This window comes from Engystomops pustulosus, chromosome 3 (assembly GCF_040894005.1).
Source record: "Engystomops pustulosus chromosome 3, aEngPut4.maternal, whole genome shotgun sequence".
NCBI lineage: Eukaryota > Metazoa > Chordata > Amphibia > Anura > Leptodactylidae > Engystomops > Engystomops pustulosus.
This window is the reverse complement of record NC_092413.1, coordinates 132,255,339-132,282,154: the sequence shown is the minus strand read 5'-3', so window position 1 is coordinate 132,282,154 and position 26,816 is coordinate 132,255,339. Positions and strand designations below refer to the sequence as shown.

Here is a 26,816-nt window from a genome sequence, read left to right as displayed (position 1 = left end):
CGCCGTCTCCACCAAAATACCAGTAATGAGCTCCTTGGGGAACAAAAAGCTATCAAAGTGATCTTCAAAGTCTTGCTGCATAATGACATTTCAACATTTAAATATAAAGTTTTTCAATGTAAAGAGGAAGATGTTAGGAAGCTTTTATTGTATTTCATTCAATGTTGTTCTTGTAAGAAGCAGAGCTACCATCACATTTTTATTGACTCTTAGTTTCTGAAGGCTGTCATCATTTTTAGGAATGCAGAACATATTAAAATAGTTTTTTCATCTAAATCTGTGTTTGATGTGAATACAACCTGCCAGCATTGGAGAGGATCTCCTGATGGTTTTAGTTGTACTGGTTACTGTTTCATATACCAGAAGCCATATTTATATAGGAAGCACTAATGCCATGTAATGCAGCGTGTTAGATAGCGCTCTAGGTTTTGCTAAAGTGCAGGGCTTCTGAGGTGTTAATGGGGTCTAGTCCCTACAAAGTCTAGTACTTTCCAACACTATTTAGACAATGTCAGAGTCCACAGAGAAACCCTAATGAGACCTAGTTCACATCTACGTTAGGACTTCAGTCATTTGCAACCGTTTTTGTGAGCTAAATTTGGGAGTGGTTGAACAAACTTAACATGTGTAAATCTTTTCATTTTGGCTTACTTTTGTAGAGTCAGTGGGAACATTTTGTTTACTGGTTTTGGCTCACAATGACTGATGTGCAACATCCCCCACCGGGGCCTAGCCCTTGAGGTGAGGCCTGGAGTCAGCCGGGGCCCGCGGTACCGGAGTGGCTGGCGGTTGCGGCCTAAGCACGCTATTGTCACGGTGCTTGGTACGGGGGAACCAGAGGGCTGTCCTACAGCCTGGCAGGTCTCCAGCAGGGTGGTGTTGGCAAGAAAAGATGAGGGAGCGGCTGCTATAGCGGATCTCCCTGGGGCAACCCCTTAATGTCCCGAGTGTGAGTCTCTGGGTGATGGACAGGGTGCCGGTGATGAAGGCAGCCGTATGAGCAGGGACCAGACGGAGACAGAAGTTGAAGAAAACAACTTACAGTTCTTTATTTGAACCGCAGGAACCGCAGCAAACGTGCCTTTAACAGGTAGGTAGGGTGCTGAGATGTGAGTTGGAGGGAGCCTCAGGAGATAGTTCACCAGCCTGGATGTGGTACGCAGGCTGGGAGGCAGCTGTGTCCGGGTAGGAAGCTTCAGCTTGTCCTGTAGGGCTTCAGGTATCACCTTTAAAGGTAAGATGATACCCCTTTTCCTCACTACACTAACTCTAATCTATTACTCCACTCTTCAGAGGCAGGGGCTAGGCTCTTCCTGCTCTGGTATGGGCTAGACAGAGATTACTCACGCACTCACTGATCCCTAAGTCTACAAGATCTTCTCCTCTTCTTCTCTCTCCTGAGAGAGACTGCTCTGAGATCTGGGACCCAGAACATTCCTGGCCAGAGGTTTTATTACCTTCCTTTGGTCAGGTGGTGGCTGCTCCTCCAATCACATCTCAGCTTACAGAGCACAGGATGTAACACATATCATTGGACAACAGCATCTTGCATCATACAAAATACTTAACCTCTGCCTGGCCAGGCAGGATTCACCACTGCAATATCCCTATGTCCTATCAGAACCATGTTGTGTAATGGGATTACATGCAGGTGGGACGTATTCGCAAACCCTACCTCGCCATTGCATCGGCGAGGGTGTTGCATACCCCGGGGGCAATTGAAAGAGCCACCCTCGGCTCGACTACAGATGGTTTGGGGCACAGAGGGGGCTAAGGGCACTTCTAGGAAGTGCAGGCTATGTGAGGTGTAGGGACAAACCGCCCATGGTCCTGGAGACAGGCACCTGGGTTGGTGTCGGACTGAGACAAAAACATGTAGCTGTATGACAGTTGGTCGCTGACGCCATTAAACCGAACTGTACAGAAGGAAAGGTGTGGTGTCATGTCCTGTAATCCACTCCTTGCACCAAGGCCTGTATATTTGTTTTATCAACACTTCTTCCCTGGCGGCAATTATATATAAGGTGTCTATCTGCATTGCGTTAGCATATGCGACACAAGTACCTCCTGACTGGCATCCTTACCCATGTATGGGTGGCATCCAGGTGCTAACTGTGTAACACCCCCGGTCCCCTTAGGACCCGTAGTTTACAGACTACCCCCACGTGCAAACCTCAGTTTGAGGGATCAGGTAGCGGTCAGTGTTTTACATAGAAAGACGGTCCGACACAGCCACACTACAACCTGAAAAGCCTATGAAAGGGTTAATGCAGACTACTGGCATATCTTCTGACAGTGTGCAAACAGGTTAAGATCACATTGGCTTAGGAGCCCAATGGGTACACATCTTATAACATAACGTTACATAGGTAGGCTACTCAGGGTAGCACGATAGCAAATGTCTCTTTTCCTGCAAAGAAAAGGCATAAAGAGTGCAAGCAGAATGTCCATACCTAAAAAGGAAGGCATTAAGTGCAATATAGTAGTCAATAGTAATAGCAACTTTTCCCTGGAGTATCTGGCAAAAGTCTCTCAGAAGGTCTCTACTGACAAAGTCCATCTTCTGGGTACAGCCCTTGATGTGGGGGAAAAGTGCAATGAAGAAGCAAAGGGTCTCCTCTATTTGGAGAGGGACAGAGTCCTTTGAAGAAATCTCTGCTGTGGCAGAGGAAGGGTGCTATCATAGCACAAGACAATGTATAATCTCTGGACTGAGATAAATAAGGGTAAGAGTCTCAGGAAAGTCTCTGGCTCTTTGGGGTAAGGACAGAAATATACACAATATGTACATAGTACCTGGAGAGGGCTACAGCCCTTCAGGGGTTAATCTTGCTGCTCAAGAGCAATGACTGCAGGCATGGGAGCAGGAACTGCAGCATGGACATCATCAGCCTGGGTGAAGAAAGCAGTGTTGAGATCTGTCACCTGAAGACATCTGGTGGTAGACACTGGAACTGCTGACATGGAACACCCAGAAGCTGGAGCTGGGACAGCAGGGAGGTCATCTGCGGCGGCAGGCATCTCAGCAAAGGAAGGAGACAGGCACTTCTCTGGCTGACCTTCTGTAGCTGGGGGCGCTGTGGAGCGCATGATGATGACCGCAGGAGCTGTAACTTCTTCACTGCTGACAGCTGAAGGATTGTTGTTCCTGGACTGACCTGTAGCTCTTGGGGGCGCTGTTACGCTGGCGGTGGTAACCTCTGTAGCTGGCAGGGCGTTCTCACTGGACAGCCTGGGCCTCTTAGCAGGTGGTCCTGGATACTCCGCAGGACGATCAGCAGCATTAGATAAGGGGTCAGGCCCCTTTAAGAGAGTCCCTTTTGTAGCCGGGCCTCCTATGGGGAGATGTTGACCCTCTGCAGGGAGGCCGGACTGTACCCCAGCCGGGGCTAAGGGAGATATAGTCACAGTCACTGTGATATAGGCCCTGGGGGCCATGGTACTCACATCCGCGGTGGTCCTCAGGAGGTCCGTCATCGGAGGAGGCAGCCGCTGTGGAGAATCCGCCATTGGAGACTGCTTACGGGAGACAGCAGTAAGCGGTGCAGCAGAGGAAGGTGCCCAAGGCTCGTGAGCAGGCCATGCGACACTTGGTTCCTCATCTCGGAGGCTGTGCGGCATGTCAGCAGGACAGGAGACAGCACGTGGAGAAATCCAAGATGGCCGATTAACCTCTCTGATGCTGGATGGCGGCTGCGCTGACTCTGAGGTACCTTGTGGGCTCTCACTGGGGTTGCAGCGCGGGAGAGTTTCGCGCCAGAGGGCGGAGCTTGAGTCTTTCCCGCCAGGAGTTGTGGCGGGCTGAATTTTCTGCTGCGCCACAGCGCGCTGAGGCAGGATTCGCGCCATCCGCGCAGGGGGCGGAGCTTAGCGATGCCTCTGGGTTTTCCCGCCAGTGAGGGTTTTGGCGGGCTGGAATTACTTGCTGCGCCACAGTTTCTGAGGTAAAATCTTTAGGCGCGGCAGCGCCGGATGTAGCAGAGCTGGTACAGTTCTTGCAGGGATTAACCTCTTGAGTGCTGGAGCGGCGCTAGACAGCACGTGGCAGCAGTATAAAGTTCAATGTAGAAACACACAAATACTTGGGCCTAAACCCGGATGGCAGCAGGGTTAGGCAGCACAGTCTTTTCAATAAAGGAAAGTCTTTAATGCCGTGATAAGGCACAGAAGTATCAATCCTGTTCGTGACGCCACTTGCAACATCCCCCACCGGGGCCTAGCCCTTGAGGTGAGGCCTGGAGTCAGCCGGGGCCCGCGGTACCGGAGTGGCTGGCGGTTGCGGCCTAAGCACGCTATGGTCACGGTGCTTGGTACGGGGGAACCGGAGGGCTGTCCTACAGCCTGGCAGGTCTCCAGCAGGGTGGTGTTGGCAAGAAAAGATGAGGGAGCGGCTGCTATAGCGGATCTCCCTGGGGCAACCCCTTAATGTCCCGAGTGTGAGTCTCTGGGTGATGGACAGGGTGCCGGTGATGAAGGCAGCCGTATGAGCAGGGACCAGACGGAGACAGAAGTTGAAGAAAACAACTTACAGTTCTTTATTTGAACCGCAGGAACCGCAGCAAACGTGCCTTTAACAGGTAGGTAGGGTGCTGAGATGTGAGTTGGAGGGAGCCTCAGGAGATAGTTCACCAGCCTGGATGTGGTACGCAGGCTGGGAGGCAGCTGTGTCCGGGTAGGAAGCTTCAGCTTGTCCTGTAGGGCTTCAGGTATCACCTTTAAAGGTAAGATGATACCCCTTTTCCTCACTACACTAACTCTAATCTATTACTCCACTCTTCAGAGGCAGGGGCTAGGCTCTTCCTGCTCTGGTATGGGCTAGACAGAGATTACTCACGCACTCACTGATCCCTAAGTCTACAAGATCTTCTCCTCTTCTTCTCTCTCCTGAGAGAGACTGCTCTGAGATCTGGGACCCAGAACATTCCTGGCCAGAGGTTTTATTACCTTCCTTTGGTCAGGTGGTGGCTGCTCCTCCAATCACATCTCAGCTTACAGAGCACAGGATGTAACACATATCATTGGACAACAGCATCTTGCATCATACAAAATACTTAACCTCTGCCTGGCCAGGCAGGATTCACCACTGCAATATCCCTATGTCCTATCAGAACCATGTTGTGTAATGGGATTACATGCAGGTGGGACGTATTCGCAAACCCTACCTCGCCATTGCATCGGCGAGGGTGTTGCAGATGCAAATAACTTAAGACCCAGTAGAGGTGCGAAATGGGCTTTACATGGTAATGCTTAGTTGTAATTTCTTTAAAAATTGATTTTAAAAGGAATTCATTTTTACCCACTGTTCCATCAAACTTTACCCATCAGTCCCTCCATCCCAGTCTTTATCTGGAGCTCATGTTACACCCCTAACCCCAAATATTACTCTGCAATTTCTAATTTCACAGTGCAGAGAGGCCATTAATCCTTAGTGCTTACACATAGTAAACATGCTATACGCTTGACGTATTCTCTGGAAAGAATAGGGCAAGGAAAACCATATGGACACTTATTTGTTTTTCATGGGGAGTCAAATATAAAAATGTGGTAAAAATAATTATAACATCGGAGTTGCACTTTAAAGTGTACATAAACTTCCAAAAACTTTTGGCAGATCATGTTAACATGTTACAAGGTGTATGTGAGTCCAATGTATACCACATCTTATATAATTCTGCTTCAATCACTGTATTTATAGTCTGCTCTGGTATCTGTATATATATTGTACTAATATAGTATTTGGTTTCTTGGAGGGCACGTATGCTGTACTGTGGTTTTTGCCACATCTAGGGTTCTGGTTAGTACTGTAGCCACTTGAAGTTGAGCAATATGACGTGGGCCTTGACTCTATAATGGTTGTGTGCCCCTGATATATATGAATAAAAATTGCTATTCTCACATCTGCAGCTGGAGACACCATTTTTATAAAGTTTTGTATCTCTTGGAGTGTGAAGGTTTAAATACTTTCTGCCCAGGATAAAATATATCTAAAGACACCAGCTGTAGGCATTTCAGGCTGTGCAGAAAGAGACCCTCTGGTCTTTATGAAGCTCGGAGATGTAATTTTATATTACTTATTTCATTTTTACTTATTTCCTAGCTGTCATATTGCAAAGCATAACTACAAGCCAGGCTTCATCTCGGCTAGGTCTAGTTAGTTGAGTAGCGATTTTGCAAGATTGGATATACTGACCTTAAAGTGTAATGAAACCTTTTTGAAGTAATTTTTTTAGGAATGAATAGTAACAATGTACTTTAAAGAGGAAGTTTCCACACAAGTGAATAGAGACGTACTGTAGGGACTGCTACACAGATTCAAGGGCTCTTTGAATTTTCTTTCTAGCCCTGATTATTGTGAAGATATCAGTCCCAGTATCTGATCATTATTATCTATGTTTGGTGAGAGAGGGGCTGGAGCTGGAGGCGTATGTTATGCTATTCTTCCCTCATGCTGTCCAATCAGTGGCAGGTAATGTCAGAGAAGCTACTATGAACAATAGTGAGCTGTGTTTTTTTCTATGTTCATCTAGAGGTTGTGTTTACATGCATTCTGTTAATATTCTATGGACATTGCGTTTCCACTGCATTTACATAATCTCTTAAATGGAATGTACACGTAGTGTGAATGCAATTTCGGAACCATCACAAACGAGCTGTGAAAGCAAATGCGATGTTACCACAAATGCATTGTAAATGCAAATTTGATGACATGATGTAAATGTGATGTAAACGCAGATGCAATGTAAAGGACATCTACCACCAGGATGAAGGATTGTAAACCAAACACACTGACATACTGGTGTGTGCCCCCTCTGGCAGAATATTCTCTTGTTTTAGCTGCTCATGACCTAGTTGTTACAAAAAAGACTTTTACAATTATGCAAATAAGCCTTAGGAGCTCTGAGCTCCATAGGTGTTAATGGAGCCTGGAGCCCCTCAGCTTCATTTTATATAATTTTAAAGCCTTTTTTTCTTAAAAACAAGGTCATAGGAAGCTTAAAGAAGAGTGGATCCTGCCTGAAGGGGCACACACCAGGATGTCAGTGTGCTTGGTTTACAATCCTTCATTCTGGTTGTAGATGTCTTTTAAGAAAAAAGCAGGCTTATGTCCATTCTTTCTGTTCCTTCTTTCTCCATTAGCAGGCAGTGTTTCTGGAAGCCATCTGATCTATCAGTAGATAGATGAGAATAGGGGGCTGAATATCTCTTCATACCTAGAAAATATTTCACTTTCACTGCTCCTTAAGGAAAAATGACTGTCTGTCTGTTTATAAAATGGAACCTGATAAAGTTTCTAATGATTTTTCTATAAGTGTGAGTACAGAAGGGAAAGCTGGTTTACACACATTGCTAAAAGCAGGAGGAAAGGAAATGGGGGGGGGGGGGGGGGGTGACACAGGAACATTTTTCGTTAATAAAGTATATTACAAAATTTACTATTGTTATCTACATTATTGATTTCTGCAATTTAGTTAAACGTAACAGGGGTGTTCTCATTTCGGCAAATTAATGTTATTGTCTGCATCATGAAAAAATATACATTTTTCAAATACACTTGCTGTATCAATTCCTCAGTTTTCTAGATCTCTGCTTGCTGTCTTTTATACGAATCTTCTATGTTTACTTCCAGTGGGCAGAAATCTGACCATGGTCACACAGGTGCACGGCTTGTTAGTATCAGAGGGTATCACAGACAGCATTTTCTGTCTGAAGATCTACAGCCACTTCAAAGCCAATTTCCTGTGAATATTATTGAGTTACAATAAAATCTTGCAGATAATGCAAGTAATTGCCTGAATAATGCTACACACATTTATATTGCTCCATTATTGTACCTCAATCCTATAATAGAATTCAACCAATCACTGTGTGAGTCTTAATGTGTTAAGTAGGGGAATTCTCATTTAAGCAAATTAATGTTATTGTTTGCATTATGAAAAATTATACATTTTTCCAATACACTTCCTGTATCAATGCCTCAGTTTTCTATATCTCTGCTTGCTGTCCTTCTATAGAAAGCTTCTATGTTTACTGCCAGTGGACAGAAATCTGACCATGGTCACACAGGTGCAAGGCATTATATCACACAGGGTAATCAGAGCTGTGTGATGTAATGACCTGTGTGACCAGGGTCAGATTTCTGTCCACTGGAAGTAAACACAGAAGCTTTCTATAGATGGCAGCAAGCAGAGATCTAGAAAGCTGTGTAGTGAGAATAGTCTTTTAGTAGAAGCTCATCTACTTTCTACTTTCCACTTCCTCCATTTTTACGAGAAGCCGCCAATTCTCCCAATTTCTCTAAAAGTTCATTTGCACCACCACTCCCTCAGATGGCAGATCAGTCCTGGAAGCCACATACCATGTAAACAATGGATGTTTTTTTAAATAGCCTTAATCACTTTTAGTTACAGGAGAATGGAAAGTCTTAAGCCCCTTCTACACTGGCGTTTTTCACGCGCGAGTTCTGCGCGTGCATTTGACGCGCAGAACTTGCATTGCACTCTGTCCCATTGTATTCAATGGCTCTTTCTCCATTAGCGTTGTTTTTGACGCGCGTGCTTGCGTTCGTTTGCACGTGCGTCAAAATCGCAGCATGCTCTATTTTTGCGAGTCACGCGCAATTTTCACGCCCCATTCAAGTCTATGGAGATGCATCAAGAACGCATTGCACTCGCAATCATTGCAAGTGCAATGCGTTTTAAACGTAAGGGTTGCTAGGTGACCAGAATAACAGTATTTCCCCTGCTCGCGAACGATCATTTAATTAAAAAAACACAGTGAAGAACAGTGAAGAATAGAATAAAACCAGTGAACACAGTGAAAACAGTGACCACAGGATCATTTAAGAGAAAAACACAGTGCAGAATAGATTACAGATGTTCGGCACATCTGCTTACTTGTCGGGAGATACGCGCGGAACGGTGCGGCCAAAATAGCATGTGAAGAACAATATATATGTGTGAAGAACACATTGCAGATGTATTTAAACATCTGCAATGTGTTCTTCACACACATATATATTGTTCTTCACATGCTATTTTGTTCGCACCGTTCCGCGCGTATCTCCCGACAAGTAAGCAGATGTGCCAGACATCTGTAATCTATTCTGCACTGTGTTCTGCACTGTGTTTTTCTCTTAAATGATCCTGTGGTCACTGTTTTCACTGTGTTCACTGGTTTTATTCTATTCTTCACTGTTCTTCACATCTGCTAACTTGTCGGGAGATAATATACACGGGGAACAGTGAAGAATAGATCGCAGATGTTTGCAACTTATCAGAAGGCATTATTTTTTTAATTAAATAACCCATTTTAATCCCAAACCATGGTCCCTTTGAAAAATGCTCGATTCTCCCATTGACTCGCGCGTGAAAAATGCGCCGAAAACGCAAAAAAACCGCTAACAACACGCGCGTGAAAAACGCAAAAACGCTAATTACTCCAAGGAAAAATGGAACAAAAACGCAGCCAAAAACGTCAGTTTTTCACGCATTGCACCCTGACGTGAAACGCAACGCTAGTGTGGAAGAGGCCTTACATTTGTGTTTACATTGCAACTCTGAAGGCAAATGTGTTTTCCTTTGTGCAGCATTGGCGAGGCTAAATGAATAAGCATTGGGTTTGTAGAATAATCAATAGACTATTGATGCTCGAGTATTTGTACAGATCACTCTTGAGAAATGACAGAAGAGTAGTCATTCCTATTATGTGATCTAATACACTGGTCTTGAAGAAAATCAATTTATAAAAAAAATATTTCGGCAACTCATAATATTTGACCAAGTTTAAGTGTTTCTCATGCTGGTAAGCGTCTGGCTTACTTTTGAGAAAACAAATGGTATTTTGTGTTGTACAGTTTGCCCACTTGTATATCTGAACTTATTAACGGACAGTACAAAAGCATTTAAAGTAAAATCGCATACAATGAAGTAATACATTTGCATTTATATAGCATTTTATGTCTGAAGATCTACAGCCACTTCAAAGCCAATTTCCATGTGAATATTATTGAGTTACAATCAAATCTTGCAGATTATGCAAGTAATTGCCTGAATAACACTATACACTATTTGGGGAATATTTACATTTATATTGCTCTGTTATAGTACCTCAATCCTATAATAGAATTCAGCCAATCACTGTGTGAGACTTAATGGGTTAAGTAGGTTAGCATAATTTCTGTCAAAATTAAGCGCGTACTTTACAAAGTTTTGTATAACAGAGAAAGTACATGTATTAAGGAAACACTAGGAAAAGTGAGAATATTTGGCAGCAGTTATCAGGCTGATAAATCTTATGTCCCTGATTCCAAGATGTAACAGGAATTTCTCTCATCTCTAAATAAGGGGTTGTACAAGGGGATACTAGGATCCATCCCCATCATGTCCAAGTTTTGACTTAATTATTTATTGTGGAGGGGTCAGACTTTGCCAAATGTGTTGCATGATAGACACAAATGACAGAATTTGTGACACCACGATGAACTCCTTCACTATAATGGGGTCAAATGTGCATTTTGGCTTTTTAAAAATTCCTAAAAAATTAACAAAACCAGAGAACCTTTAAGATTGTGGCCCAGATTTATTAAAGCCCATGCACTAGTTCTCTGTATTACTTTGTACATTCTTTTTAGTAGAAACTGTGCCATTTTGCACTTTTAGTGTCAGCGCCATTCTGCACATAGAGGGGCGTTTGTGTGCACAGTCGGACCATACAACACATTTATCATGCAGTGTCTAACAGAATTTTGTTTCACGCCCAAAAGGAAGTTGGTGCACTCTGTCTGAGTGCAGGGGGTTGCCAGATTCATGAAGATCTTGCAACACAATTCATGAATCCACATGCGCACTATTTTTGATAAATGTGGGTATAAAATTTTCCCAAAAATTTTGTCAAAGCTTCAGCTAAGTTAATCTTGAAACCTTTTCTCATGTCTGAGTGACCAGTACTTCTGAAAACCCCTGTGTTAAAGGTAACCTGTTTTCAAGAACGGACTCAAAATACCTTAATCACCCCCCTTCCCAGTGGTGCAGACATCCCAGCTTAAATCTGTCTCCTCCCACCAGTAAAACGTTTTATATACTCTTCTATTCAGAAATTTAATCATTTTCTACAATTTTGCATATCAGAAAAATAAATGCAATATAGGTACAGTGCCTCAGTGGCAGGACTTTTAACCCTTTTCTAGTAGGTATTACTGGTATGAGGGGTTAAATTCTGTTGACGGGTCTTCTTTAAAGGACAGCTACGATAAGATATATTGATACATACTGCTAGACTCCCGTAACTTACCTTACTATATGTTTGGTTCTCTTGTTTCCAAAAGTGTTTTTATTACATTCTAGAACGGCTGCATTGTGGGGAAAAAAGTTTTAGCCCTCTGGATTTTGAGAGCTGATGATTTATTCACTCCCATTTTTAAAACAAAATTTAGCCCGGTTTTCTCCCTAGTATCGCTTAGACTGCCGGTGACATCACCTGGAAGCCTGCAAGTCTCGCGCATGCGCTCTGAGACTTTCCTTTCGCAGCCATACTCCTATAGAGCTAGCTGCAAGCAAGGAAAATCTCAGCGCATGATAAGATTTACAGACTGCCAATAAAAATACAAGGGGCATGAATAAATTATTTTATGAGCTCCCGGAAGCCCTCTATGGCTTATTTGTATATTTTTAAAATCTCAATTTTTCAACAATGCAGCTATTCTAGAATGTTCTAAAAACTGCTTTGGAATCAGGAGAACAGAACAAATGGGTAAGTTATAGGAGTCTACCGTCAGTTTATCTGATGGTAGATTTCCTTTTATAAGCAACACACTCCCAATAAAAAATGCACAGTGCAACAGAAAATCTACTTGACCACTATTTATCAAAGCCCCTGTGCCAGCTTTGTGTGACTATGCACATTCTTTTCAGTGCAAACTGCTTGCAAGTGTATTTATAAAGTGGTGTGGCCTCGATATGCCCAACACGACACAAAATTCTGCACTGAAAAGGGCATTCTGGGGCACAGTCGGACCATGCACCACATTTATTATGCATAGTCCGACAGGGCGTGGAACACACTTCTATGTTAACGGTGCACCAGAAAAAGGTTGGTGCACTCTGTCGGAGCAGTGCAGGGGGCACCAGATTAGTGAACGTGTGGCACAATTCATAAATCAAGCGCGTTTCCTGCACACTACACAGGAAAACTCCCCTCCCTCCTCAAAATCTCTCTGCCTTATTCAATTTAATATTTCAACTCCTTCGACAGGGCAGTTTCAGACTGATGTTGTCAATCCTTGAATTGCGGACCGTTCAGTGTACTGTGTCATGCATGGACCACACTGTTTGGTATGAGGCTTACGCTACGATACATGGAATTCCTGCCGGGTCATTAAACCGCAATCACTGATACTATGATTACATTATCACTGCTGTTGTTTACTGAAGAAGGGACTCCTTGTATCATAAATTGCATGGTTTTCTAATCTCATTCAGATGCTTGTTAAAGGGAAGCTGTCAGCAGAAATTGACCTAATAAACTACTACCAGTATGCCATCAAGTAACTGAACACCGTCTAGATCATGTCCATTTCATGGCCCAGCGTGGGGGCATCTTCCAGAAAATCAACTTGCATGCTGCTTTCTTGGGATCCCTAAGCACTCTGTGTTGGACCCCTCGCCAATGTAACTAAACATAAATAAAGGTTAACCTTAACAAACCATTGTACACTACTGACCCCCACATCAGCCTGAAATCTCCTTTCTAGGCTTACAGTAGAACACAATAATGTGTATCCCGGTACTCTTTGAGTTGTTGTGACAGAATTCTAAACTTGTCAATTTTTATGTCAGTCATGCTTCATACACTCTATCTAAAGCAAGATCTCCCTTTGCATGGACTGTCACTTTAAATGTTAATCCCTGGCTTGCATGCAGTTTCTCATCACTGAAATTGCTATAGTGCAGAGCTTGGCTTAACTGATAGCATGTTAAGCGTAAATGTATTTACTTTAAAAGGTGAGCAACACTGGAAATGTTAATATATTCACTGATAGATAGAGAGGAACTCAAGGCAAATGTAGCCATTATACCTGGCATTGAATATGCAAGCAGGAGCATGCAAATAAAATGTCAAGACCTTTACCGAATCAAATCTGCCTCATTCACGCTAACATTCAATTAGTTTCCGAAAATCTTTTTGCTCAATGTACGTCTGGTGATGCAGGTGTTTGTCCTCAGGCTGGATAAGATCCCAGAGGCATTTAATATGGCCCCTGACACAGCCGGTGAATGAAACCAGGCATAGTGGATGTGTTCTGGCCGTGTGACCAGAGTGATCTGAGCAGGTTACATGATGGAAGAGCAGCGAGGAGAACCGGCATCGGACTGTCTCCGGTGACTCTTGGCTAGATTGTTTGTTCGCTCAGTGCTAATAAGTGAGGCAGGACTGCTGTAGCATGAGAGCACTTGTGACTATTCCAGTCATCTTGTTATCAATGCATCATTTAAGCACTGAGGAATAATCGCTTGTAACCAGAACTTTAATGCAATGTTAAGTGGAGCGACTAGGCAAGGACGAACATAACAAAATAATAAGGGCCGAAACCTGCACGTTTATTTAAAAAAAAAAAAAAAAAAAAAAATCCAGTCACCTCTTGGCAGAACAGTTCATGGGTATTTATAGTATGTGGGAGGTATAAAATATGAGATTTATTTATGGCTCTTTGATTCCCTATGCAGATTTCTCAGTTGCTTAGTAATTGTTTGGAATGTAAAGACCATCTAAAAAGGTGTTCAAGCAAAATCGCAGAGAATGTAATAAAATACTGAATAACTTACCATATGTGGTAAATTCTATATTGGTCTATTGGTTTCTGTTGGTCTTAAGGTTACTTACCTTTCAAGCTTTTCATAAATGAGAAAAATACCCTTTCTGGATTATCCCTCAACCAAATGCAAAAACAAAGCCTTTTTGATTATTTGTTTTTAAGATGTTTCATTTTCTGCTATACAGGCAGTTGTTAAGGTTTGTTCTTAAGTTGAATTTGTATGTTTCAGACAAAAAAAAATGTCCCCGTGACAATTCGGTTTTCAACATTTTATATTGTAATGGGAACAAGGATTATCAATTAAAACTACATTACAGACTCCTTACAGCTGATCATTGCAGCCTGGGACTAAAATGAAGCAACCACAGGTCACATTGGGCAGAGAAGTCCATCTTTAAGTTGGGGACTGCCTGTATTCCTTTTTTTCCTTTTTCTTTTTCTTTTTTTTCTTTCTTCCAAACAAGAGGATTCTACACAAAACCAGAAATGGAACAGCACAGATTACTTGAAGATTGCTATATACGGCAAAAACCCTGCACATATATGACTTGTAATGAACATAATCATATAGACATACCTTTTATATTTACCTCTTCATCAACCCAAAACCCTGGTTTCTTTCTCTTTTGGTTCTCTTTGTTGTAACAGTCATAAAAGTTCTAAATAACCCCCATGTTCAGCTCAATACCCCTGCCAGTTAACACCAGTTAACGTCATCGGGAGCAACGACCCTCCCCAAAATTGCATCGAGCAGGTGATTTAAATGACCAGTGTCATTTGAACAGCTAACACTGGCACCGATGAAGGGTGTTACCAGTTGTTGTCCAGGTTCATTAATTGGACTATTTCAATGGGTCTGCTAATTACTATTTATAAGTTAGAAATTAAAAAATCTGTGGCTTATTTGGAGCCATCCCCAAGATGCTTTTGATGGATGCCATTTTCATATCTTGTATTTTCCTATCGGCTGTTTTTTTTTTTTTTTTTTTTTTTTTTTTTTTTTTTTTCATGTACACATTGTAGCAGACCTGATATCACATTCTGCAGGTGGCATCACTGTAAATCAAAGAAAATACATGGAGTGCATTGAACTATAACTTTTTAGAGAACAATGTGTACTGTGTAATTCATGGTTTAGTTATTTTGTACCACCAGGCTCCTCATTGTGGCTTTCTCTTTCCTTAGAGTCTGATTTGATAACCCACAATGACCAGTGAATTTTTTGCCATTCGAAACTTCATCTTTCTGTTTTGTGATCTAGCCATTCAGGCTGTAAAATTCACATTCTGTATCTGAATGGTCTATAGCACTCAGTAAGCATTCATTTGGGAGACTGGAAAATGTTAGTTGCTTGTAAAAGAAATTATGAGCTACAGCTTCTTCTCTATTAATTGCTTTCCATCCCTTTGTGCTGTGTTTTATGGCACGTTATTGGGTAGGTTTTACACAATTACCTGTCTTATGCTGTAGTTCATGCTTGCTTTGCAACTCTGAGCATTTCCGAAATCTTAGACACTTCTCCTGCTGCTCAGCCATCTGGCTCATTGCCCCAGGGTAGCAGAGTTGTCACTCTGTTAGGTGAGATAGTGATACAGAAGACGTGAAAGTTGTGCTCTGCACAAAGATAGTGTTATGTTATTTAATAGTGTGTTAACACTTCTCTGATATCGTGATGGCTCCTAGCCAGGAGAAATAATATGAAGTGATGCTTTGATAACTTTACCAAATTAAATTCCTTCCAAAATGTTATTAATTTGTGTAAAATATGAATTGAGAATTCACTACACGTTAGACCTCCAGGCTTATGATTTTAGTATTAAGGTATTCATCATTTGGGTGTTACCAGTCAGTGGTTTGTTTATAAATATTCTGACACTCCAATCGCCAAAGACAATGTTGCTGTTTAGCAAAATGCCCATAATACAAAGGTTAGGGAGGAATGACAGAATATAGAATTAGAATAAAGAATGGATCATCTTTTCTTATATTTATAGAACATACATGTAGTAATTAAACAGAATAAATTAAAGGATACTAACCTTTTTAACAAAATTAAAAATTTTACATGAATCATCTGTGCTATGTGTAATATACAGGCAGTACCTGACTTAAAGGAAATCTATAAAAAATTAAGCATGGATAAACCAGGAACAATTACTCATAGATCCAGGCACCATGACTCTGGTAATCAACTTATTTTTGTTATATTTGTTCTGGTGGGTGTTTCCAGAGCCCCTCAGTGCTGCAGTGACAAAGGCTGTTTACAATGAGCAGGGCATTGTCTTCTGCTCCTCTCTTCCTCCTCCCTTTTGGTGTATAAAAAGAACCACTGCCAGTGAAATGCAATGTGAAGGCAGATTTATATATTTTGAAAAAATAATCGCAAAAAAAAAAGGTCACACGCCACCTGGTGTATGTGCTACTTTACCCTCCATTCCTTAACTCTATGCTGTGAACTCAACTTCAGATGCACTGATCACTCTAGGAGAAAGAAGAAGCAAAAAAAGATGAGGCTATTTTACTTTTCAATGGCATTATTTGTTTCTGAAATAGCTTCTTAAGTTTAGTTGTGCTTTTTTACTTGCAATATCCTCCCAAGATCTGTCAGTACATGTAGACATGGTACATATCTACTTTACTAACAGTACACGTAGATACATATCATCTGTATTAACAAATGCTAAGACATCCCTACTATGAATATGTACATTGAGTAACTAAAGCTTTAGCACATGCATCTTCATGTCCTAGAGATTACACTGTTACAGATGACCCTTTTCTCATGGCCAATCAATTTATGAAAATGGATAGCCATTCATTACATAGAAATACATTATGTACACCAGCCATATTGCTTCAGGTATATTTTTAGCTCTCAGAGGATTTTAGGTTGGCCTACATGTACTTTAGAATCCATTCTCACAAGAAAAGAGTATAACAATCATTGTCACCAGACAGTCATTCTGAATGAATAGACAATGCTATTAATTGGGTTTACTAGTATTTTAAAAGACCCTGATGTAAAGTGCTGCAGAATTTGTTGGTGCATATTGTATGTATACTTATTCAAGTTTGTATTAAAGGAGCCCTTTTTGTGGCTGCCCCGCACCCCCATAGAGAATAGTGTAAACATCGCCAAAGAGTTTTTATAGAAAAACTTTAAAAATAAAAAAATCTATGTTTACCTTTGATGTAGCCCCATGGGAGTGGCCTTTGAGGAGTGTGAAGCTCTGTACGAAAATACAATTATATATCCATACCGGATATAGCTGGAGGCTCCAGCCTCCATAGGCTGTGTACTGCAGGGGCCGGGCGGGCTGTGTACTGCAGGGGCCGGGCGGGCTGTGTACTGCAGGGGCCGGGCGGGCTGTGTACTGCAGGGGCCGTGACCAATGCATTTCCCACCCTCGACTTATACTCGGGTTGGCTTATACTTGCGTATATATGGTACTTGTATTTAATGGCATTATGGAGACCACTTTACTGATGGCTCTGTTTTATATCTATTCTCTATATAAATTTGGAAATAAACACTTGTCTATTCATTCAAATGTTTCTAGAAAGATGAATAGAGGAATGGCACAGCAGAGTGGTAAAAAAGTAAATATATGCTTGAGAATTCATACATAATGGGAAGTTCATGAATTTGCTTTAAAAGGCATATTTCATATAATGGTACCACTTGATGTGGGTGAAAGTGTGTGCCTCTGTAACTAAATGTGTCTTGAAATAGTAGTACAAGGTCATTCTGACCAAATGAGCATGGAAGCTTTAGTCAGGTCTGAATCCCAGTGGAAAGTCTGGCCCATATTAGAATGTTTTTACATTTAGAAGCGGAGGAATAGGTTCCTATACTGTTACAGTGAAATCTACAACCATTGCAAAGTTTAGATCCTGTTAGAACAGAAAAAAATTAAAAACCATTTTTTGCCCTTATTTGCCCTTATTTATTTATTTATGTTGTATGACTAATAGTATGTATTGGACTTATATGTGTAATATAAACCATAGCCCTCCTTTAAGTGTCACATTTGGTAATCTACTTGACAAATCCTTCAAATGAAGGGCTAAATCATGGTGAAACTATAGATGAACTACACCACAACAAATGCTAGAATAGATAACTGATATTCTCCATTCTCAGCCATACTATACAAGTTGGGTTAAGTATACTCGAGTATACGCTAACCCCAAAATAAGACGAGGTACCGCATATTAATATGAAAACTGGAAAAGTCTATTGAATCTAGTATAAACCTAGGGTGGGAAATGTAGCCAGCCCCCATGCCTCCAGTATGTGTATGTATATGTGTATGTGTAAATGATATTATATAATGTAGCGAGACAGACCCCCTGCCTCCGGTATGTAGCGAGACAGATCCCCTGCCTGAGGTATGCCCAGCTCCATGCGATGCTCCGTGTCCCTGCGCACTGCCTTCGTACACACCATGGCGTCAACAGCTTGCCAAAAACATAGTGTGTGTGCACCACCATCGGCGAGAACACTATTCGCATCAGTCTGGCATTAGTTTTAGGGATCCCCTAAACTATAGTCTGAGTGATCCTTCTTATCCTTATATCCATCTCCCCAGGCAGCTGAAGGTTGTGCAGGTATGAATTCTGGTTGGGTTATGGGAAAGCATCAAGATTGAAAATTGGAAAGTGAAAGGACAACATGTGACTGGTATATTTAATACACATCTGTGTGTTTCATTACTTGTTGCCGCAAAATCAAATTGAAGCTTTTGAAATTGAGAGGTTCACAACCTTGGCTTTCTCTATTGCTATAGCAACATCTATTGTTTCAAGAATATATCTGTGATGCTCATTTGATTTGTAGTCCCCTTTGTGCCTTTGTTTTATGAAGTGTGCTGGTACACTGTAACTACATTATGTAGATGGGCTAGATTGGAAGAGCCTGCTCTGTTTGTACGATAATATATATATAAGCTTTAATCACTGTGTATTCTTTCATCTGAATGTCTCTTATGATATTATATTTATTAAATATCCATTGTTTTTTCTTTGTCTATTAATCTATTGATCTATACATTCGCAAATTCATTAATTCTCTAGAATCGGTTGCAATGTCTCTTTTGGATGATTTTCACTTTTGTTTCCATTTTAAGGTCATGCGACCATATTTGTTCTGTAAATGTTTTACCACGTGATATTGGATGAGCCGATTTACCATATAATGTAAGCTTTATGGTTGTTGGTGGACTGGGTGAAAGGATTTTGTTTAAATTCAAAACTCCACAATCTTTTGATGTGAAAGGAAATAAGCAACTCCCAATAGTGTCTGAACGCAACATATAACCCTAATTTCTACCCCAAGTACCAAGCCAGGACTTAATGTATTTGAAGGAATAGTAGTCTAGACAGAGAAATTACTCATCAAGAGGGAGAGAGTTGCAAAAAAAATTGGGAAACTCCTGCAATAGCATAAATGGAGTCTGATAAACCAAGGGAAGATGCATTTATTTAGAATTTTGATTATTTTGTTCCATTTTTATGTTTTGTTTTTTTTTGTTTTAAATTCAGATACCCCTACTGAAATGCCTGCGACAAATGGTAGTGCATCTGCGGCAAGCACATTAAATGATGACCTGGATATATTTGGTCCAATGATCTCCAATCCCTTGCCTGCATCATCTGCAGCGACAACACAGGTAATAATTTTATTATTATTAACCCATACTTCTCAAACAGCACAGACTGCTGGTTTCTACTATTTATTACATTCTCCATGTGAAAAAAATCTCTCTGGATACAATGCTAAATTAATAAGAAAACACAAGGCATCATTGGAACTGTGTTGGCAGCCTAAACTTGACCCTGCTGGTGAGAGAGAATTCTGACAAGCCGCTTTAGAACAGAAACGGTCATAACTATGAAAAAATAAGGACGAGTAACACAATATAGGCATGGTTCTGTTTGTTTTAACTCGGACCTGCTGACTTAAGATGCGGCAGTTTTATACGGCTACTGTGCTAGCAGGATTGGGTCTACGGTTTCAGACACCTGGAGACCCTAGGGAGAAGGGACATGCAGTTCCTTACTACTTCTTCCTTCTCTGCTCCTCACAGCATCACACTGAATGAGCGCGATGCATAGAGGAGTGGAGCCAGCGTTATAGACTCGAGTTTAGAGTAAAATTAGAAAGAAAAAACAACAAAAGGGAAAATGTCCCCCATGAGGTCATAATAGTAAAAACGCACATGAACACAAAATATTAATACAGTAAATATTCATAAAAAATATATTCACATTTCCCTATATAATAAAAAAAAATCCACCGCTACATTACAAAAAGCAACGCCATAGTCACACTGTTTGCCTGAGACTGTACATATTTTATATCAAACCGACCGAAACAAAATGGGGAATTCATTAATGTTAATTTTACATTAATTTGAAAATTTAAAAAAATGTTCTATCAATTATAAAAACAAAAAAACCTTTCTCCGCGCCTTGGACTGCCCCCTCATGAATTCGCCGGACTGCCTTGAGCGCGCTCCGGCATTTTCATTGTACTCTGCAGTAGTGTTTGGTAGCGTTATCGGAGGGTGCACTGCTGCATCAGAGAGAGTGCTAGGGGGCTGCTTACTTTCGTAAGCATCTCCTAGTGCTTTTGTTATGGTTCACAAGTCCTCTTTAAGATGATAGCAGAATACTTTTGAAAAGTATACAAACTGTATCACATTCTGTATCTCATTATTACTAATTGCCATCTCCAAGAAGTGTTGCATGGCTATTAATAAATGCAAATTTATATTTTTAGATAAAAGCAGGTGACATTTTGTGATGCAGTCTGTGTTCTAGTTTAGCTTGTCCCCCTCCTTCTTACGCCTGGATTATGTATGGCTTTGTATTAAAGTAAAACTGCAGCTTGTTTTGTAAAATTCTGCTCTGTGTGCTGTATAAATCTTTGCAGGGAACACATGTAGTCTCAATTATATCGGTGGAATTTGTGTTACATAAACAATATAAATATAACTAATTAACCACTCTATTAGCAAAAGTTTCTGTGTAACAGATTTTGTTTAATAAGTCATAAGGACAGTAGAGAATATCTAATGAAACTTGCTAAGTGTTGTAGAAATGTTGTGCCTGTTGCTGAACAGGATGATCCCTGTTGTATTATTTGTGTAAATGAATTTTGTAGATTCCAGGGGTTTCCTGTGATCTATGTATATCATGCATATGGAATTATTTTTGTTATTGTAACTTATGAGTACAGACCCCTAGAGCTGTGCCTGCTCATGGCAATGGTCTTACTGGTAATATATTTATATGGATATGCAACTAATTACCTTGAGAGAATACACAAACATTTAGGCCTCATTTACTCCCGGCGTCTAATTGCATTTAGTAACACCGCTCTAGTGCGGTGGGTAGGTGCTTTCCCGATTTGAAGATGTATTTAGACCTAAAAGCTTGTGATTAGGAACATGGAAGATATGATTTTCATTGTTTACCCGCAAAACTTTTATTGTTCATTCCAGATCAAGAGTATTTAGGTCTAAACAAATCTGCTATCAGGAGAAGCTCCTTGAGATTTTTAAAAACTTTATTAACACATGTTGCAGACAGAAGTTTAAGATAGCTTTTCTTTAACAATTTTTTTTTCAATATTCTCTACTGAGAATTCTCTATTCTCTACAGCATATCCAATTGAGACCAGAGTAATAAAAGGTTAGAATTGTCGACCAATAAGAGCTAAGCTTTAATTTTATAAACTGCTGTGGTAAAATGAAAGCTGAGCTCTGATTCTGATAAATCTTCCTATTGTACTACACCAACCTATATAAATGCTGACGTGCCAGTCTGCCGTTGTGCTGCCTGCTGTGCAATTCCTTCAGCGTGGCTATAAATGGAAGAGCATTATTAAATCCCTCTTGATGGAATCGTTACATTACGTTGCTCATAATGGAAGGTATCTATAAAGAGAATTCCTTGGTATGCAGGATTCTAATGGTGACTTGTTTACTGCCGATATAACAATATAATCTTGGATTTTAGCTGATCTGCTACCACATATATAAGGAACTTACTGTTAATGCCTTCACACTGAAAATAAAGAAAAAGTAATGTTTTCTTTGCTTCTATTATATTTGTATGCTGCCTCTGAGCATCCATATTCCTTCTTTCCTGTAAAATAATATGAATTGGATTTTTGCTGATGATGCTGCTCGCTGGTTCCGGCTCTATGTAGCATTGGCCCCGTGTCAGTCTTTCAGTTGCTGTTCTTAATAGCCTCCAATTTTGTTCTACCTCCACTTAAAGCCAGCACAGCTTTTCATTCTGCCCTGTAGCATGTATTACTGTGTAATTACATTTGTTTCAATGTAGCAATGTGCCGCTTCTAGTCACCTATTAAAGTGCAAGCTATCATATAAGCAGTATTGCAGTTTTACATGGCCTTCTCTGTACTCTGTTATCAGGGAGATCATATGTGCCGGGGGGTGTTTTGGATTATCTTTACATTTTTTCACTTTGTGGAGAATTTTTTAAGCTTTTCTAAATCAAGGTTAACGGTGTTGGGTGCCTATAAATTACTTTTATGCGGAGGATATATAAATTCCTGAGATTGCTGCTAATGAGAAGTGGCTAGAGGAAGAAATCCTATGAACCTTAAATATTTGATCAGGTTATAACAATATATAGCAGCAAATGTTCGTTTTCATGTAGGGCATTCCAATTATTTAATATACAGCAGTACTTGCTTCCTTTTGTACTGCTGCCACATCATGTATGTGTACATCATCTGAGGCAGAACAATTTAGATCAAGGGTTGACCCTGTCTGGGATAGGCTTTTTGTGGTTGTCCAAACAAGGAGACCTCTAAAGTCTAAATGTTTGGCATTGGGTTTGTTGTATTTCAAAGGTAACATAATATTTTTTTTATAATTTCATCATTATAAGAATAAAACAAAACCTAGGTGCGCTTTTATTTCCAGGAAAATAAAAAAAAAAAGGCCATGCTTGGTCTATGCAAGACGTGCAATTAGTGATTCATTGTGATTTGGCTTCTGAAGGTTATGCTCAGCAGGCAGGTCCACAGGGAACTGGGGGAAGTGTAGCCGGAGAGCTGGCTAGTTAGACAATATCCATTTTCATGTGCGGAGGCGTGGGAAGTCAAAGGTTTCTAAAGGAGATTGGCAACAGTGTATAGTTGTAAATTGGATGTATCTGGAAAAGCACAAATTTGGGTTCACTTGAGATTGGTGATTTGTTTCAAGGGAAAGAGCAGGCAAGCTGAAATAGTTATGTCTGTCTGAACTAAATAAGCTGTGTAATTGTTACACCCCTATTGGTGTGTTAGCATGCAAGTGAAATAGCTGAGCAATTGCCTATTTCCACACCATACCTAAAAATATCCTAATGATATCAAATGCTTATTTTTTATTTATTTTTTTTAGTTAAGTAAAATAACAAATACTATATAAATGTGGTAGGTTGAAATTTACTTACCTTTAGATAAATGTTTGTATCAAGCAACATGTCTACTTGAGGAGACAATTTTGACCATTTTAAGCAGTATCACAGTTTCTCAGCTACCTCAGTGCTGTTGGAAGGAGACTAGCTGCCATAATGGCTCCCACACTCTGTATGGAGAAACTATGGGAGAATCTATAGAGCTAACTGTAACAGGATTACTTCTGGGATCCCTGTCTCTGCGTATAGACTGGCACTTTTTGGCACATCACAGAAATGGTCCACTCCAGCAAATTATGGTGCAACTGGCCACAACCAGTTTTATTTGCTTCTTTGAGGCTGGAAAAAATGACAAAATAAGATTATACAAAAACAAAGACTAAAATAGACTCCATTCAACATTTTTACCCTGGTCCTGTTACAAAATGCACTATATGGTGCACACCTTGCATCATATATTACTAAGGTGTTTGGAGTCTCTTCCTAGGAACACAAGATTTGTCAACCTTATTAGCTCTGTCTGTCCCCTGGCCAGCATGAAGTCTATAGCCCAGAATTGCCTTGTGCCCAATCACAGGGGGCTCCCACTTTTTAATGTACACCACAATACTTATTCTCATCTACTACTCCAGGTTGGTTATATGAAAAAACTGACCATGGTGGAAGTACAGCTCCATTATGTGTAGTGGCCATCCCTGGGAACTACATCTGAGCTTCTATGGACTTATTTTGAATCAATATTTTCTGTTTTTTCTGTTAAGGTAACAACAACAGCCCCAACAACTTCCAGTATACCTTCATCTTCTGGAGACTTGGATTTATTCACTGAGCCATCTACAAAACCTGAAGACACTCCTAAAAAGCCTCTATCAAAAGACTCTATCTTGTCACTTTATGGTACATCAAACATGCAGCAGCCAAATACGACAGGTAGGTATTGGGCACCTAAGTAGACTGAACACACAAAACAAATACTGTAGAAATGATTTATTATTGCTTTTCAGTATTTTGGTCATGAGAGGACAGGTTGATTCTTTTGGTTAAGCTGTATATGTGACCAGCAGCTCAAATGGTTAACAGTTAAAAATAGACTCCTGTCCTGTAAATCTAATACGTAGGTTCCCAAGCTGAATAAAAGTTTTTAGTTGCCAAATATCTAGTGTACACTAATCAAAATGTATCCAAAATGTTTCCAAGCCCAACTGTTTCTTGCTTTTCAATTCATTACTTTTTTCCTAAATCTAGGTATGTTCATGACTTCCTCTGCAATGCCATACTCCACCCAACCAACAACCAACTTCCAGTCCTTTCCTCCAATGGGTGTAGCTGTTCCTGCACCTACAGGAATGATGGGTAACATGATGGCTCAACCTATGCCGGCCATGGGACAAAATGCTGGAATGATGGTTGGCATGGGAATTCCTAATGGATTTGTAGGAAATAGCCCAGCTGGTGTTATGGGACTTCCTCCTAATATGATGGGACCACAAGCTGGAATGGTTACAAATATGGCAACACCTCAAAATAAATTTGGCATGCAGCAAAATCAGCCTGCTACTTGGAATATTTCTCAGGTAATAACATAATCTGCTAAACCTTGTGTGAAAAAAAAGTTTGTTATTAGAGTCTATTGGGTCACTGAAGTACATGTAAGGCAAAGTATTATAAATAATTATGTTTACAGAAAGTATATCTCCCCATCTAAAAAAATAGCAATGTGGATGGTCTGTTAATACTGGAAAATATGCTGGCCAGATTTCAGGGACTGAACACAGTGCACAGGACAGAACACTAAGCATCATAATGATGGATGATGCAAGGAGTCCCTTCTTCCTCCTGAAACAACGCTGGGATGCGATCAGGATGACTGTTCAGCACGGCAGTCCTGTCCTCTGCACTGTGGTCTGTCCTTGAAATCCAGCCAGTATGCGGTCTGTGCTTCAGGGATCAACCACAGTCGCGTGCTTTTAGTCTTATGGTACATTCCAGGGCATACCGCTGTGTGCTGGAGAGGAGCTTGTGACCCCTCCCTCTCCATAGAATACAGCACCGCGCATCCGCACACACTGGTAAAGATAGAGCATGCTCTAACTTTTCCCCGCGTACGACGCGGATCGCAGCCAGACGTGTGGACTGCACCGCCGCCGGGTCGCCATTGCCATCTATGGGGAAGTATATGTGGATGCATATACATCCCCACAGACTGCTGTGTGAATGAGGCTTAATTGGACAGAAAAAAAACTGCGGTGCTTCTTTATAGGGGGAGGTGATGTTACTATTTCTTTATTCTAACATATACTTGACTAAACATATTATTCTTTATTTTTATCTGCTGTTTATCACACATTTTTTGTCAATATAGTAACAAATAGAATCATCATTCAGTGCAAGGTAGTGAATTGTAAACTACTTAAAGGGGTTGACCACTTTCCCTCGTTTTTTGTAATGTGTGTGTGTGGGGGGGGGGGGGCAGGATATTTGGTAATTTACCAATATACATCTATTAACAACTCAAGGATGCAGCCATTTTGTAGCTTTAAGACTTTTGAACACTGTTACTTATCAAAGTGATTCTGAGATTTTTTTTTTTTTTTTTTCCCCACATGTTGTACTTCATTTTAGTGGTAAATGTTGCATGATAAGTTTTGTGTTTATTTACAAAAAAAGGAAAGAAAAAAATTATGAAATTTTTTTTAAAAATTGCCATTTTTGAAATTCGAAATCACGCAGATAGATTTACCTCCTAAATAAGTTGCTGCATAACATTTCCCATATGTCTACTTTACATTTTTCATAATTTTTACAAATTGAATATTGCTTTTCCGTATTTTTAGAATTTACTATTTTGGGGATAATTTCTGATTTTAATGAAATTTTAAATATTTAACATTAAAACCCCCTATATAACCCATTTTAATCTGCACCCCTCAAACTATCAGAAACAACTTTTAGGAAGATTGTTAGCCCCTTGAGATCTAAATAGTAATTAAATCAAAATGAAATTTGAAATGGTTCACGATTATGGGGATACCACACTTGAATATTTTTTTCTTATGTTTTACTAAATTTGCCAAATAAAACCTTAATTGGATATTGTTTTTTTTTTAATTAGTTCCACCATGGGACATGAACAAGTAATCATCTGATTGCTTGTTCATGATAATACTCTGCAATACTGATGTATGCATAGGCTGACACTGTGCCTTTAAGATGATGTCATATACTGCCTGCACTTCCTACCATAGGAAAGATCGGCGCCCCCGAAGATGTCGCGGGGAGGGAGGCGATCATGGGCGAAAGACCCCCCCTAAGGCAGTTTAAATGCAGTGGTCGTAATGACTGCGGCATTTAACGGGTTAAACACCCGCCATTGGAGCCCACTCCGACCGTGGGTGTTACATTGGGATGTCAACTACTGGCTACAACTGACATCCAATGCATTCTGGTGCTGCCCCGGCTCAGATCTCGAGATATCGTACGCTGAGCGTTAAGTCTCTGCACTCTGCGTCCAATATATCGGATACAGAGTGCCAAGAGGTTACTTGTTCTGCGCCGCTTTCATGAT

General features: G+C 40.6%; 1 protein-coding gene across 2 annotated transcripts in view; it reads left to right on the top strand.

The window, feature by feature from the left end:
• Nucleotides 1-26,816, top strand: part of SMAP1 (small ArfGAP 1) — a 150,643-nt gene that overhangs the window by 117,310 nt on the left and 6,517 nt on the right. For both annotated transcript variants that reach the window (XM_072142172.1, XM_072142171.1), the window contains 3 exons: nt 19,355-19,482; nt 24,013-24,181; nt 24,497-24,825. In XM_072142172.1, the coding sequence (XP_071998273.1) occupies nt 19,355-19,482; nt 24,013-24,181; nt 24,497-24,825 (626 nt within the window). The remainder of the gene's footprint in view (nt 1-19,354; nt 19,483-24,012; nt 24,182-24,496; nt 24,826-26,816) is intronic.